A 17,303-nucleotide genomic window follows, 5' to 3' on the forward strand; every position below is an offset into this window, starting at 1 on the left:
GCGTGTGTGGTGTGTGTGTCTGTGTGTGTGTGTGTGTTTTAATTGCTGTTGTCCTTTGTCCATTTGGTTCAATTATTTGGTACAGGCTGAGGTGACATGACTATGAGATCCTTCTCGAGCGGTCCCCTTGCTTTCTCTCATTTCCCCTTTGCCAGCGGCCCCTCAGAGTCTATAGTTTAGTCCTGTTGAGCTGGCCGTGCAGTCCCTGCTGGCTGCCACGTTGGATTGGGGCTTCCTGTTCACTCCTCTGTCACCCCTATGGACAAGGGCTCTTTTAGGGCAGAGACCGGGTCGGATGCACTGTGCATCTTGGCGTCACACACAGTGGCTGGCTGTCTCCTAGAAAGGATGCAGTACCTATTTTGAACGAATGAACGATTGCGTGAACCGATGACTACACTGTCTTTTCCTCCTGAGGAGGACAGGGGTCCACTGGGGACATGATACAGCAGTGCCATGTGACAGGCCGTGGAAACCGAAGTGACTTACCTCTGCCAGAGCTGGGGACAGCATCATAGTGTCAGCGATCCCGACGTGGATCCTGGAAGACAAGGAGGTTTTCATGTAAAAAGAGGCATTCGAAGGAGTGGCATTTAGAGTCACGGAGCAGTGAGAAAATCAAGCATGGCCGCTCTGGGAGAAAAACCATGACACGATGTGGTTGACGAGGTGGGTTGGGGCCCCATTGGAAATGCTCCCGGTAACGTGCTAAGGAGTTAGGACGTTGGGCAAAATGGGAGGCCCTTGGAGTCTTGTAAATGAGATAACTGCATGGAAAATTACCCTTGGAAACGAGGAGGATGCTGTAAGCCCTGCTATAGACTCTCCTGGCCTCTGTCCCTCCCTCCTCTGATGCTTCGCTGTAAAATGAATCTGCTCGTATGTTGTTGCTGATTCAAAAGTATTCTGAAAAATAAAGGTGAATGGGTTCTAGAATGATCATTGTAACTAATTTGAAGGGATGGTTTGGGTCATGAGGTTTTAGTGGCTTTTATTAGAAAAACTGATGACCCCATAAATGTGTTCATCTCGCCAATTCTCTCTGTCCAGGGACGACTTTCGTTAAGATGATGGATTTTTAGTGACCAGTGGAATTCGGGTTATGTTAGTGTCACTTTAATATCAGGTAATCTGTTGCAAAGAAAAAGGCATGAGGAGAGCTGATCTGGATTGTCAAAATATTGTAGAAAAAAACACAAAGGAGCTTAAATTCACATCTAGCGTAATTGGGTTGTGATTGTCTAAATGTAGACTGTCTCCTGCTGAAATGTTTAATGGTATGCAAATTATATGCAAGCCTTTCCTGCCAAAGATCTGGTGAACCCAGGAACCTTGACAAGCGTTGACATTAAACCGTCCCAGCTACTTTTACAGACCTCTTCAGAGTCTGTCTGGCAGAATTCGGTGGTTTTAAATCTAGTGGCGGAGTTTTTATTGTGACTTTGGATAATGTAGCTCTATTTTGGGTGTTTAATGAGCAGTTAGTGGAAAATATTTAGTAACTACATATAAAAGAAAGCAATTTCCTTTTGGGGGAATTGCATCTTTGTATGACTGCTTAGTCATCTCATCTTAAAAAAAATCTGCCTTCTGGGTTTCTTGGTGGTCAGTAATGGTAACCACTCATTTATGTGGCGCTTCTAGTCTCTTCCCATAATTTTGCTTTATCTTCACAACTACCTTTTGCACCCTCATTTTTTGGGGGTGATATGTCACATACTAGAGATAATTATTTAGGCTCATTTTGTTTTGGACACTAGAATAAAACAGAATTAAACCTCAAGAGAATATAGAGGTCTTTTTTAAAGTTTATTTATTTATTTTGAGAGAGAGAGGGAGCTTGTGCACATGCGTGTGCAGACCACCCCCTTCCCTCCCCCCCCCCCCCACATACACACACACACACACACACATACACACAGGGGAGGGGACAGAGAGAAGGTGAGGCAGGATCCCAAGCAGGCTCGGAGCCATCAGCACAGAGCCTGATGCGGGACTCAAACTCAGAAACTGTGAGATCATGACCTGAGCCGAGGTCAAGAGTTGGGACACTTAACTGACTCAGCCACCCAGGCCCCCCTATAGAGGCTTTTAAAATGGGAGTTGGCTCGCTGTGTCATAAATATCGTAGTTTTCTGCTAGTGAGGTGTTCAAGTACAACTTAAGCCTACCTAGTCCTTGGCCAGTAGAGAGCAGATCTTTCAACCACTTTAGTAGTAGAAGAAAATGTTAAATTACAATACAATATTTATTATACTTACCTTGTATTTATATGGCAGGACCCTAGTAGGCAGGGGTGCTGTGTCTCCAGCTAGTTGGTGTTATATTAAAAAAAAATCCATTAGGCCTCCCATCAATATATATGGTATTATATATAGTATATTATGCCTTATCTTGATGAGGAGGTATGTAAAGAAATGGTTCAGGAGTCTGGAGGGTTTGATTTTTAAAAAAACTTTCTTTGATGAAAATTTTAACCATGTACAGAGAGAATAGTATAATGAAATTGATGTAGCCATCACTCGGCTTTATGTGTTATCAACACACAGCCAATCGTGTTTCATCCGTACTTCCTAATTCCCTTTAGATTATTTTGAAGCAGAGCTAGACATAATCTGTCATTGCATCTGTAAAATATCTGTATCAATCCCTAAAAGATAAGAACCCTTTTAAAATATAAAAGCATAAACATGATGTAACACATTGCTGCTGCTAAATTGTAATACTTCCTTAACGGCAGATATTTGGTCTGTATTCATTTTCCCAGTTTTTTATTTTAAAATTTTTAAGCGTATTTATTTATTTTTAACGTTTATTTTTGAGAGACAGAGCATGAGTGGGGGAGGGTCAGAGAGAGGAGACACAGAATCGGAGGCAGGCTCCAGGCTCCGAGCTGTCAGCACAGAGTCCGACGCGGGGCTCGAATTCACGAACTGCAAGTTCGTGACCTGAGCCGAAGTCGGATGCTCAACTGACTGAGCCACCCAGGTGCCCCCAGTTGATTTATTTATTTTGAGGGAGAGAGAGTAAGAGAGAGAGAGAGCATGTGCACACGAGCAGGGAGGGGAGCAGAGAGAGGGGGAGAGAATCCCCAACAAGTTCCGTGCTGTCAGGGCAGAACCTGATGCAGGGCCTGATCCCTGCACTGTGAGATCATGACCTGAGCTGAAATCAAGAGCTGGACAGACGCCACCCAGGCACCCCTCTTCAATTTTTTATAAGATTGGGTTTTTTGTTGTTGTTGTTTGTTTTTTTAGGTGTCCTGCCATCATTTTTCCCTCTTGTAATTGATTTTGCTAAAGAAATAGGGTCAGGGGTGGTAGAGAATTTCTAACACTCACGATTTTGCTGATCACATCCTGGTGATACAATTCAAAGAAAAACAACAACAACAAAAACCAACCCAGCTTTTTTGAGGTATAATTAACATGAAACACATTGCACACATTTCGAGGGTCCAATTTGGCAAGTTGTATCTACACCTGTGAAGCCATTACCAAAATTAAGATAATGCACATATAAATTTTGTCATCTTCCAACAATTGTCAATTCTCTGACACCAACTGAGTGTCCTACAGTTCAACTCAATCCTGATGCTAACTACCCAGAGTTGGCACAGCCTCCAAGTTAAGGGCTCAGCCCCACAAGACTGCCCCACTTCAGATGCCAGCTACAAATGGGGTCCTGTAGTCTCTTTGCATTACTGCCTGGCTGCCTGCAAGTTTGGAGGTTCCCATGATCCTCCCCTTATGTTTGAGATTTCACTCGAACAACTCACAGAACTCAAGAAGGTGCTATACTTATGGTTCATTTTATTGTAAAAGATACAACTCAGGGACTTCAAAGGGACTGTTACATAGGGCTGGGTCTTGTGGGAAGGGGTGGGGCACCGAGCATCCCTGCCCTGTCCGGAAGCACCAGTGTCCCAGCATATCCATGGGGTCACCAGCCCGGGAGCTCTTCAGACCTCATCTTTCTAGAGTTTTTATCAAAGTTTCATTATGTAGGTGTGATTAAATCATTGGTCGTTGGTAATTGAACTCAGTCTCCACTCTCCCAGATGTCAAGTGATGGGGCCAATAATTCTACCGCTCTAATCACATGGTGGGTTTCTCTGGCAACTAGCTCCGCCCTGAAGCTGTCTATGGGCCGCCAAGAGTCACCTCATTAGCATAAACTCATGTAGGGTTGAAAAGGGATTATTATGAATTAGATGCTTCTACCATAAGAAAATTCCAAGGGTTTTAGGAGTTCTGTGCCAAGTACTGGGACAAAAACCAAATATATATGTGTGTGTATATATTATTTTGCTCTGTGCTCCATCACGCAAGAGTTTGCTTCTGCCTCTTTGTAATCAGACACTGTGTTTTCTCTGTCTCTGTCTGTATGTTTGTCTCTCTTTTTCAATCTGGCTTCTCTTACTCAGAATCATTATTTTGAGTTCCATTAGGTTAAATGAAATAGAAAAATTCCTTCAAAGACACAAGTTACCAAAGCTAATACAAGAAGAAACAGAAAATATAAATAGTCCTATATCTAGGAAAGAAATGGAGTGTGTAATTTCAAAACCTTCCCACAAAGAAAATTCTAGGCTCACGTGGCTTCACTGATGAGTTCTATCAAACATTTAAGGAATAATTAACATTGTTGGGCACCAACTCATCCAGAGAATAGAGGAGAAAGGAATTATTCCCATCTCCTCTTATGAATCATAGTATCTGGATATCAAAACCAGAGAAAGCTATTGCAAAAAAAAAGACCAGACTTCTATACTGAAAGCTACAAAATCGTGATGTGAGAAATTAAAGACCTAGATTACTGAAGAAACATATCATACTTACGGATTCTACACTTATTATTACTAAGAGGTCAATACCCACAAACTGATCTATAGATTCAGCACAATCCCAATCCAAGCCCCATCAGGCTTTTTCTGGGCAGAAATTTCTGGGGAAAAACTTACATGGAAATGTAACAAACCTAGGATAGCCAAAAAACGAACAAACGAACCAACCAAAAACTCCACAAAGGCAGTAAAACCAAATTGAGGTACCTGATTTCAAGATATACTCTAAACCTCTAAAGTCAAGAAAATATAGTATTGATGTAAGAGTAGACATACAAATCAATGATACAGGATAGCCTAATGAAAGACCTTCCCAAATTTAGTGTTGTATCAAAAAAAGGTGCCAGGATAATTCAATGGAGTAAGGATACTTCTTTTTTTTTTTTTTACCCCAGCAAATGATATCGGAATAGCGAGGTATTAGGAAGAAAAAAAGAACCTTGAGGTTTTACTTTGTATCATACACAAAAATTAACCTGAAATGGATCTTAGACGTACACATTGAAGCTAGAACTTTAAAATGTCTAAAGGGAAATACCAGGTTAAAAATCTTTATTACCTTCAGATGCATAAGATTTCTTAGCGTGGTCCATCAAAGAAATAATAAATCGGAACTCATTGACTAGACACTTGTGCTCTTAGAAGGACTTCATGAAGAAAGTGAAGACAGGGTATGGACTGGGTGAAAATATTATGATCATGTAAATCGGACACTAGACTCGATTCCAGGACATAGAAATTTTACAATTGAGTCATAAGACAAGTAACTCAATTAAAAGGTAGGCAAAAGACTTCACCCCATGCCTCACAGGAGATAGAAGTACTCCAATAATCGTGTCCAAACATACTCAACATCCTTACCCATTAGCAAGATCCTAATTAAAATAAGCTACCACTACACTGCCTAACAGTGGCTAAAACCGAAAAGACTGACAACCAAAGTGTTGGCAAGGAATACGGAGCAACTGGGACTTCATGTGTTGCTGGTGGGGATGTAACGTCATACAGTCAGTTTGGAATATCATTCAGCACGTTTTTCATAATGTTAAATATAATTAACCACGTGACCAACAGTTTTACTCCTGGATATTTACCCATGAGAAATGAAAACACGTGCCTGTAAAAAGACTTACACACAGATATTTAAGGCGGCTTTATTTGCAATAGCCCCAGGCTGGAGACAACCCAATTGTCTATCAACAGATGAATGGATAAATGGTGGAGTATTCATGCAATGACATACTACTTGGCGATGAGAAGGGCCTAAATACTTAGTGCACAACACTATGGATGAAGCTTGCTTATGTCAAGTGAAAGAAGTCAGACACACGACAACATATTGTGTAGTTTTATTTGTGTAAAATTCTCAAACTGGAGGAGGTAAACCATACTAAAAGAAAGGAGATCAGTATTTGCTTGGATCTTAGAGTATGGGGAGACTGATTGCAAAGGGGCATCTTTTGGGGTGATAGAAATATTCTACGTCTTGATTAGGGTAGTAGTTATATGTGAAAAACTCATCTGTTGGTACACTTAAATATGCATTTAACCGTATATAAATTATACCTCAGTTTGTTTAAAATTTTTTTTAACATGTATTCATTTTTGAGAGACAGAGAGAGACAGAGCGTGCATGGGGGAGGGGCAGAGAGGGAGGGAGACACAGAATCTGAAGCAGACTGCAGGCTCTGAACTATAAGCACAGAGCCCGACGCGGGGCTCAAACTCATGAACTGTGAGATCATGACCTGAGCCAAAGTCGGACACTTAACCAACTGAGCCACCCAGGCACCCCTTAATCAGTTTGTTTTCAAGAGGGAGCTGCTAATGCCAATTTTTTCCCCCACCAGTGGATGATAGAGACTCAGTCTCTACTTTTTCCATTTGGATATTCACTTTTCATTCACTTACAGAATAATCCTTAGCTTCTCCATTTCTCTGCCTTGCTGCTTATATATTAAAGTTCCATATTTATGTGCTCTCTATTCCATTTCATTGATCAATTTGTTTATCCTGTCTTAATTATTTTAATTTCATAATAAGCCCTGTTCTTATTATTCTCTTTCTTCATAAATGTTTTTGCTCTCCTTGATCCCGTGTTGTTCTGGATACCGTTTATAAAGACTAATCGTTTCTATGTTCTGTGAAAAACTCTGTGGAATATTGATGGGGTTTGAATTGATTTTACAGATAAACTTGGATAGATGTTGAATTTTTGCAATACTGAATCTTTCTGTTCATAACTATGGTGTTCTTTTCCGTTTATTAAGATTTTCGATGATGTCTCTCAGTACATTTTGTAATTTTCCCTATAAAGTCCTTGCCCATGTTTTGAAGGGTTTATTTCAAGGCATTTGGTGTTTCTTATTTTATCGTTAAGTGAAGTCTTCTTCTAATTATGTTTTCTCACTGTTTATTGTTGATGTATAGAAATGTGGTTTTTAAAAATCGCAGTCATGCATCCAGGGAACATTTGCTTTTGTTTCAGAAAGAGCTCATTAATCCATTAGCGGAATGTGTCACATGTGCGCACACACTTGTATGTATTTTGAGAACGGTGGTGTTGAGGGTGAGCGTTCCCACAGCCCTGGGGTTATTTTTGGTCCAGTGTCTACACATCAGGTTGGCCCTGAGTCACAGGACAGGATACCAGCTGGAGCCATGATGCTCCCAGCTTTAAGTGTAGTCAGCCGGCCGTGCGATCACGGCTGTCAGTAAGAGGGCTCTCTCCAGCCAGCATCCTTGAGTTAAGACATTCACGTATTGTCCACACTAGGGATGGTTTCTCATGATGCAGGCTGTCACCGTTAAAACTGTGTCCCTCTTCTCTTTTAGTATCCGGAGTGTGATGCAGAAGTACCTCCAGGAGAGAAATGAAATAACCTTTGACAAGATTTTTAACCAGAAAATTGGTAAGTCCCACTTACTCATTTGGCATACAGTCTGATGGTGGTTTCAGGTGGCATCACAGTTATGTGTAAATGCAGCCTTTCGTGCTTTATATGCTTTTATAGCTCTGGCTGGGAATGAAGGACATTTCATGTAGCAATAAGATATGTAATGGTTACTTCCATCCCTAGTAACAGACCTTGTGAATAAGCTCTTGGGAGACAGACTAGCTCGATTCGAGGGTTTAAGACAGTTTGGGGGTTGCCAAATCAAAGGATTGGGTAGTTGGTAACCAGAAAGAAGTGCTCTGGGTTTCGGACCCGCTTCCGAGGTCCCCACCTTTCCTCACTGCTGTTGTACTCTCCGTGATCACAAGGAGGTGGCCCGTGTCTTCATAAACATGTTGCACTCCTGTGTTTGGCCGGCTCCTTGCAAAGTGTGGGGCTGGCGCACTTGATCTCATCGGTTTTCACTGGCTGACAGGCTTTACACACTGCTCCTTATTGTCAGTTCCCCATCAATTACTCTTATCCCTGAGGCTCCATTCAGTAAGTAAGGCTTATCCCTGAGCCTTAGTTAGCAGGTCACCAGGACTCTCCTGTTGTGTGCATAGAGGTCAAGGATCCATTTCTCTCTAGCTGGTACCCAGTTCTGGGCAGTGCTGGGCTTGGCCAGAGCAAGTGTGTGGATGTACAGGCGTGTTCTCCGATTACCAGCAGCTAGTGCTTGGAGAAGTTAGGACTGGACAGGAATAGCTCTAGTGTGAGGTTCCAAGGCTTGGGGAGCATTGGAGTATTATGCTTCCGAAGGGCTGGCAGTTTGTTTAGAGGTTAGATAAGAGCTGGAGTCCACATACTTTCTTTTTTTCATCCCCCCAAATCGGTTCCTGCTGTCCAGAAGTTTCCTACACTATATTTTTATTCTCAACTCAGATAGGATTCATCGTTTGGCCTGCCAGCTGGGTATTTTGTTAATCTGCCCATAGTAATGTGATAAACAGATAATTCCAGGATTTCACATGAAATCACCTTAGCTGAATACGAGAGAATTGGAACCTTCTTTCCTTCCCTTTACTTGCCTCCCACAATTACTCAGATAAGATTTGCCGAGGAACTGTGGCATCATTTTTAAATGGCTTTAATACTCGAGGAAATGACTTTATTAAAATTGCAAGAAACTGGTTATACAAAAGTTTCCTGGAACTCCGTTTCTGCATTTAGTCCTGTCTCCGTGATTCACAGACCCACAATGGCCGATCCCCTTGGGACTGAATATCCTTGGAAGTAATTGTGGGCAGCCCTCCTCCTTATAAGTAAGGTGTCATAGACTCAGGTCGGTGAAGTGACTTATTCTGACTTGTAGTTCTCCTTGTCCAGCCATTCTGTAAAGGCTCTTGGAAAGGAAACAATGAATATAAAATGTACTGCTGAGGGTCACCCTGTGAGAACTGGATAGTTTTTTGTTTTTTTTAAGAAAGTGGCATGATGCTCTCTTGTGTTCAACTAAAGTAGAAACCAGTGCAGAAAAGCCTTCGGATTTTGGCAGACTTTTTAGCTAGCCTCCAAAACTTAGCCATCTGTGAAGGCGATAGAGCTTCTTTCACAGCCCCTGACATTCAGTGGTGAAAAGCTGGATGCCGTTCCCCGGAGAAGCAGGTGGAGTACTGCCCCGTCTGTGCTCAGAGCACAATGTGTGGAAAGCTAGCGGCCCGTAGCTACCTAGAAATCTCACATCCCGAGCATCGAGCGTCGGGATTTGGCTATGGAACGGAGCGGTCGAAAGACTTTGACTTTCATCTCATGCTTCATTGCTGCTTCTCCTTGCGTTCACGGCGTTTGGTTAACTGTCATCTATATAAATAAACGCCCCCTCCCCCCCCCCACCCGCTTTGCTTCTGCTTTTGTACGAAAGAATGGAAAACAAAACTCTCACAGTAACGAGAGAGAAATTTGTGTCTTTGGGAAACAAGGGAAGAAAGAAACGCCTTATTTATTAGTTGAAATTTAAAAATAGGTCTACAGCTCTGTTGAGAGCTACTTGCCACGGCGTCTCTCTCATTTCACGTGTGCAGTTCAGCAGTTTTTAGCGTGTTCACAGAGTCGTGCAGCCCCGAACCCAGCCTCATCTTAGAACGTTTCCAACACCCCCAGAAGAGGCTCCATATCCATCAGCACCCCCACCCCCACCCCGAGATACCACTAATCTGATTCCTGCCCCTGTGGATTCGCCCAGCGTGGACATTCCTCCCGGATGGAATCAGATGATGCGTGGCCTTTGCATGGGGCTTCTCTCATATTTTATTTTATTTTTTTTTTATTTATTTATTTATTTTTTAAATTTTTTTTTCAACGTTTTTTATTTATTTTTGGGACAGAGAGAGACAGAGCATGAACGGGGGAGGGGCAGAGAGAGAGGGAGACACAGAATCGGAAACAGGCTCCAGGCTCCGAGCCATCAGCCCAGAGCCCGACGTGGGGCTCGAACTCACAGACCGCGAGATCGTGACCTGGCTAAAGTCGGACGCTTAACCGACTGCGCCACCCAGGCGCCCCAACTTCTCTCATATTTTAAAGGTTCCTCCATGTGGTGGCATGTGCGGGTACTTCATTCCTTTTTATGCTCGGTGATATTCCATAAGATGTGGCTGTGCGCGTGTTGTTCATCCACTCATCCGTCGGCGGATGTTTGGGTTATTTCCACTTTTTGCCTATTATACATAATGTTGCTACGAGAGGAAGGTGTTTCTCAACCTGTGATGCGAGCGGGTGGTTCCCTGTTACTAAGGCATACTGGAAGATTGTGACGAACCCGCTGTCGCCTGCACTCTCGTGCCAGTCTGTGAAATGCACTGAAGGTTATTTCTCCCGTTGTGTTTTCTGATCCTCACCCCGCTCCTGTCTGCCGTCCCCGCAGCACACATGCAGGCTCCCAGACATGTCTTTCCTTCCCATTGTTTTGATCCAACCCTTACCCGAAGATGACCCCAGGGGCCCTTGATCGGAGGCCCTTACTGGCATTAAGGTGGCCTTGCGTCCTGGCCTCAGCCACACAGGTTCTGCCTCGCGAGCAGCTTCCTTGGGCACTGATGGCCTGTGAATTCTTTCGGTGAAGCTGTTTTGAAGAATTTAAAAGTTGCTTAAATGAATAAATGATTCCTTCCTCTTCCCTTCCTTCCCCTTCGTGAGCTTGGAGCTGGGCAGAGGAAGCTAGGTCTGAACTTGGAAGGTCACAGGAAAGAGCAGCAATCGTGGGACGGGGGGCGGGGGCGGGGGCGGGATGGGGAGACAAGAGTGTGTGGTAACGTCGCCAAACACACGTCTGTAGTTACGTCCGGACATCGCTGTACATTCAGTGTCCGTCTGGTCCTTCCTCCTGCCCTGTAGGGTTCTCCTTTTCAGCTGGTGTGAGGGAAGGTGGCCTGTGGTTGGAGTGAATCTGTCCTGCTCTCTAGGTCTTCTTTTCTTCCCATTTCGCTCCCCCTCACCCCCTCCCCCGTCCCGCCCACCGCCTTTTGCCTTTGTTTCTCCCATCTGTTCATCCGCCCCTTTCCATGACTGTCTCCATGTGTCACCAACTTGTTGATTTTCTGTCGTTCTGTTGTTTCCCTTTCACCGTGTATCCCCTGCCTATCAATCAGCCCCTTTTCTCTCGTCCGGCACCTCCCACCCTCCCCTGTGCTGAGGTTAGCGCCTGGTTTGGGGGAGCTGCCCGCCAACCTGTGCTGCAGCCCGCGTGCAGAAACCCTTTGTGAAATGGAAAAGTTTACTCAGTCTCCGAAGCTTTGTTGAGATGACGGGCGATGCGCCGGCCTGTTGGCTATACCCCAAACTGGTTGATGTTTCGTTAAGTTTTCTGAGCTATGAAAGGGGGGGTGAAAATATTATCTGCTGCATAAGGCAGTTGTCAGGATGCAGCAAGAAATGTCTGCAAAGCCCTTAACACAGGGATTGGTTCTCAGCAGATGCTCTGTGAATGAAACCCTGAAATGAAATTTATTATAAAAATTTATAATTTTTTATAATTATAAATTATAATTACAGGAAATACAGAAAACGGAAGTGTAATTTAAATAATCCCATGAAGAAGCAAAGAAAAATTCAGAATGTGGAACATTCTACAATACAACGGGCCCAGTTTCTTCAAGAAGTCCATTACCTGTGTGTGGGAAGGGGAGGGGAGGAGGGGGAAACACCTGTTCTAGATTAAAAGAGACATTATTACCAACTACAGTATAAGAACATTCTTTGGATCCTGAATCAAACAAACCAAGAGTAGAAGGGCATTTTTAAGTTACTCAGAAAAAATGTGGGGGTGCCCGGGTTTAAGCGTCTGACTTTCGATTTTGGCTCAGGTCATAATCTCAGGGTCCTGAGATCGAGCCCCACGTTGGGCTCTGTGCTGGTATGGATCCTGCATGGGATTCTCTATCCCTCTCTCTCTGCTCCTCCCCCACTTGCATGCATCCTGTCTCTCTAAATAAATTAATAAAAATTAAAATAAAAATATCTAGTCATGCCCAAAATTAGACTAATAACCCCCCGTATATGTTTGTCAGCCAGAGTTTTTATTTTACAACATTTTCCTTGTTCATCCTCTCTTTGCATGGCTACCAAAATATATATTTTTTAAGTTTATTTATTTATTTTGAGAGAGAGAGAGAGAGATTGTGCAAACAGTGGAGAGACAGAGAAAGAAAGAGAGGGAGAGAGAGAGAGAATCCCAAGCAGGCTCTGCAGTGTCAGCACAGAGCCCGATGTGGGGCTTGAACTCACGAACTGTGAGATCATGACCTGAGCTGAAGTCTAGAGTCTGATGCTTAACCAACTGAGCCACCCAGGCACCCCTGCCAAAATATTTTAAGCAATTAGCAAACTCTTTTTAGAGTTTCAGCCCTATATCCATCTGTAAAGACTACGAATGTTTTCTTATACAACTTTAGTCTCTACCCCAACCAATGAAAACGATGATTCTTGGGGCACCTGGGTGGCTCAGTTGATTGGGCATCTGACTTCAGCTCAGGTCATGATCTCGCGGTTCATGAGTTTGTGCCCCCCATTGGGCTCACTGCTGTCAGCACAGAGCCCACTTCAGATTCTCTGTCCCCTTCTCTCTGCCCTTCCCCCACTTGTGCTTTCCCCAGAATAAATATTTAAAAAAAAAAAAAAGAGAAAAAAAATGATGATTCTTAGTTTAATATATGATTATGGTTCTTACTGTAATTCCAAGTCTATATTTATATTTTTCTTTAGTTTTTTTTTTTTTTCTTTTAGAGAGAGAGAATTTGAGTAGCGGGGACAGGGGGGCACAGAGAGAGAGAGAGAGAGAGAGAGAGAGAATCCCAAGTAGGCCCCATGCTTAACTTGGAGCCTGATGCAGGGCTTGATCCTATGATCCCCGGGACCATGACCTGAGCCAAATTGAAGTCAGACACTCAACCCACTGAGCCACTCGGGCACCCCCCCCCCCCCCATTTTTTCTGAGTAACTTAAAAATGCCCTTCTACTCTTGGTTTGTTTGATTCAGGATCCAAAGAATGTTCTTATATTGTAGTTGGTAATAATGTCTCTTTTAATCTAGAACAGGTGTTTCCCCCTCCTCCCCTCCCCTTCCCACACACAGGTAACGGACTTCTTGAAGAAACTGGGCCCGTTGTATTGTAGAATGTTCCACATTCTGAATTTTTCTCTTTGCTTCTTCATGGGATTATTTAAATTACACTTCCGTTTTCTGTATTTCCTATAAATTGGAAGTTAGCTCTAACAGCTTATTAGATTGGTTCGACTTTTGTGGCAAGAGTGCTTTGCAGGTGGCGCTGTGCACTTTGTGGCAGGAAGCACATGACACAGAGCTGTCGCTCTGTAGTGCTGTCTCTAAAGTGAGTTCAGATGTGGTCAGTTGTCAGCTCCTCATCACGCTGTCGTCTGCCATGCGTTTCATTTTCATTGACACTGGTTGCCTAAATCAGTTATTTTTTTTTTAGGAAGTTGCCAGATTGGCGGGGGGGGGGGGGTTCTGATTATGCCATTCTTTCCATATTTATTATCGCTGCTCATCCACGAAGGCTATTTGGTTGCCTTTAAATATAGTTCAGGAAAAGGCAGGTGCAGTTGGCCGAACTTGAAGGCGAGGCCCGTGACTTTGGCCTCATGACGTCACTCCCGCAAGTAACCCAGCGACAGAGATTTTACAGAGGAAGCCAGGACTGTGTTCCGGGTGGGCTTAATCTACTCACACCAGCCCTTTAAAAAGCAGAGAATTTCCTCAGGCTGGCAGAAGAGGAAGTCAGAGAGAGCGAAGCACAAGAATGATTGGACATGGCTTTTCCAACTCTGCAGGTGGAGGGGACCACCTGAGAAGACGGTGGGTGTTGGCTAGGAGCCGACCAGGAAGCCAGGACCTGAGTCCTACGACCATAGGAACTGAATTCTGCCGGCAACCTGCATGAAGTTGAATGCGCCTGACCCCGGGAGCCTCTAGATAAGTCCCCAGCCTGCCAAAACTTTGATTTGGGCCTTGTGAGCCCCTAAACGGGAAACCCAGGAGCCTGCCAGGACTTGTGTCCTCAAAAATTGTGAGTCAGGAAGGAGTGGTGCTTTCAAGTCACCGAGTTTGTGGTGGTTTGTTACACAGCACTAGAAAACAGGGTAGATGCTTAAGTCTTTGTTTTCATTTTATTATTTTTAAGTTTATTTATTTTGAGAGAGAGAGAGAGAGCATGAGTGGGGAGGGGCAGAGAGAGAGAGAGGGAGAGAGAATTCCAAGCAGGCTCCCTGTTGTCAGCACAGAGCCCGACGTGGGGCTCAAACTCACAAACCGTGAGATCGTGACTTGAGCTGAGATCATGACTTGGCTTAACTGACCGAGCCACCCAGGTGCCCTGTCTTTGTTTTTATTTTTTTTAATGTTTATTTAGTTTTGAGAGAGAGAATGAGAGAGAGAACGAGTGGGGGAAGGGCAGAGAGATGGAGACGCAGAATCCGAAGCACGCTCCAGACTCTGAGCTGTCAGCACAGAGCTTGAAGTGGGGCTTGAACTCAGAAGCCGTGAGATCTTGACCTGAGCTGAAGTCCGAAGCCTAACCAACTGAGCCCCCCAGGCGTCCCCGCCAAGTCTTTGTTTTTAATTGCCAGTTTTCAGAATAAAAAAGATTAAGTGACAGGCTGCTTTTATCCTCCTTTTCTCCTTCTTAAACGGAAATTGTGTGTCTTAACAGACATCAATTATGCTGATTCCTAATTTGCTATCAGTAAAACCTACACTCATTTCAGTACGGACACAGTGTTCTTGGTTTGGCTTATCTGAAGAATGGTTTTAAAGAGATACCGATTATTGAAAGACAGACCACTTTACCAATTGGGGTTAAGATTTTGTTACCATTTTCTTCAGTAAGATACACTGAAATAATCTCATCATATGCAAGTGAGGCGCATGGCTTTTGATAAATTCCATCTGTCTGTCGACAATCTACTTAGCTCCTGTCTGCCTAGCCAGTCTCATTAGAGGGCAGTGTGTCTGATTATAAGGAGACTCCAAAATAGGTACTTAATTCATGAAGTATGCAAATGTTACCCTCGTGTAGGAAGAACAACCTGGCTTATGTAACATTACGTCACCTATTGCCACCGGATCATCTCCGTTTATCACACTGACTCCCGTTTGTGCCAGCGGAAGCCTGCCATATGTAGACTGTAGTCTTTTGGTTCTGGCTTCTTTCATTTAGCATAAGGTTTTGGAGGCTCAACCACACTGCGTGTACCCATCCTTCACCAACCCTTCTGTGGCTGAATTGATATTCCACCCTATGGATAGACTACAGAATTGGTTATCTACTCGCCAGTTGGTTGATGGACACTCAGATTACTCCCACCGTTTGTTACCAACGATGCTGCTGTGAGTGGTCACGTGCCAGTGTGGACACCTGTTTCCATCTGTCTTAGGTGTATAACTAGGAGCTTCGGAACTGCTGGGATATCTGACAAATTGAGGGTTAACCTTTTCAGAAATCGCTGTTGTTTTGCAAAGAGACCGCACTTCTTGACATTCTCACCGGCAGGTTCTGGAGGACCAGGCTTGCCATAACCGCATCCAGGCTTGCTGTTGTCTTTCTGGTCAAAGCCATTCTTGTGGGTGTGAAGTGATGTTTCATTGTGGTCTTCATTTGTATTTCCCTAACCATTAGTGGCCCTGAACGTGATTGGGCTAATTAGCCTTCTTATATCTTTGGTGAAGTGCCCATTGAAATCTTTCGGTCCATTTAAGAAATTGATTTTCTCATTTCTTAATGGTGACTTCTGAAGCACCGAACGTTTTAATTCTGATGAAACCCAATTCATACATTTTTAAAAATTGTACTTTTGTGTCATATCTAGGAACTTTCTGCCTACCTGAATGCCATGAAGATTTTCTTCTATTCTTCTTCTAGATGTTTTATCATTTCAGCTCGCACATTTAGGTCTTTGGTTGATTTTTGAGTTAGTTTTTGCGTATTTGTGAGATAAGGGTATCTTAAGGGTATGTTATCTAAAAATTGTACTTTTGGGTCATATCTAGGAACTTTCTGCCTACCTGAATGCCATGAAGATTTTCTTCTATTTTTCTTCTAGATGTTCTATCATTTTAGCTCTCACATTTAGGTCTTTGGTTGATTTTTGAGTTAGTTTTTGCATATGATGTGAGATAATGGTTTAAGTTCATCTTTTTTTTTTTTTTTTTTGCATGTAGATATCCAATTGTCTGGATGCATTTGTTGAAAAAACATTTCTTTTCCACAGTGAATTGTCCTGGCACCTTTGTTGAAAATTAATTGAGCATAAAATGGATTTATTCTGGACTCTCAATTTTGTTCCATTGATCTCTGCCTTAGGCCAGTGCCACACTGTCCTCATTACTGTAGCTTTGGGGTAAGTTTTGAAATCAGGAAATAAAAATCCTCCCACTTTATTCTTTTTTCTTTCTTTCTACATTTTTTTTTTTTCAGAATTGTTTTTGGCTATCCTGAATCCTTTACATTTTGATACGAATTTTAGCATCAGATTTTCAATTTCTGCAAAAAAAAAAAAATTCTGCTGGGATTTCCATAGGGATTATGTTATATCTACAGATGAACGTGGAGAGAATGGCCATTTTAACAGCATGAAGTATGCCGATTCATGAAAATGAAATGTCTCTGCATTTATTTAGGTCATCTCTAATTTCTCTTAGGCGTGCTTTGTGGCTTTCAGTCTCTCGTGTCACATTACATTTATTCCCAAGTATTCTCATGTTTTTTGGTGCTATTTTGAACGGACTTGTTTCCTTAATTTCATTTTTGGCTCTTCATCGCTAGCACGTGGAAATAGAATGGGTTTTTGTACGGTGACCTTGGATCCTGCCATCTTGATGAACTAGTTTATTAATTCTAGAGATTTGTGCATAGGTGTGTGTGCATGCACGTGTGCACACGTGTGCGTGTGAATTCCTTAGGATTTTCCCCATAGAGAATCTTGTCTCTGAATAAAAACAATTTTACTTCTTTCTTTCTTTCCATTCTGGTGCCTTTCCTTTTCAGTTTTTACTTTTCACTTTGATT

The 17,303-nt window shown here is 43.0% G+C and overlaps 1 protein-coding gene across 4 annotated transcripts in view; it reads left to right on the plus strand.

Moving 5' to 3' along the window:
• GRK3 (G protein-coupled receptor kinase 3) overlaps positions 1-17,303 on the plus strand; it is a 130,259-nt gene that overhangs the window by 15,222 nt on the left and 97,734 nt on the right. For all 4 annotated transcript variants that reach the window (XM_058693093.1, XM_058693092.1, XM_058693091.1 and 1 more), the window contains exon 2: positions 7,682-7,758. In XM_058693093.1, the coding sequence (XP_058549076.1) occupies positions 7,682-7,758 (77 nt within the window). The remainder of the gene's footprint in view (positions 1-7,681; positions 7,759-17,303) is intronic.

The sequence above is a fragment of the Neofelis nebulosa genome, chromosome 11 (genome assembly GCF_028018385.1).
Source record: "Neofelis nebulosa isolate mNeoNeb1 chromosome 11, mNeoNeb1.pri, whole genome shotgun sequence".
NCBI lineage: Eukaryota > Metazoa > Chordata > Mammalia > Carnivora > Felidae > Neofelis > Neofelis nebulosa.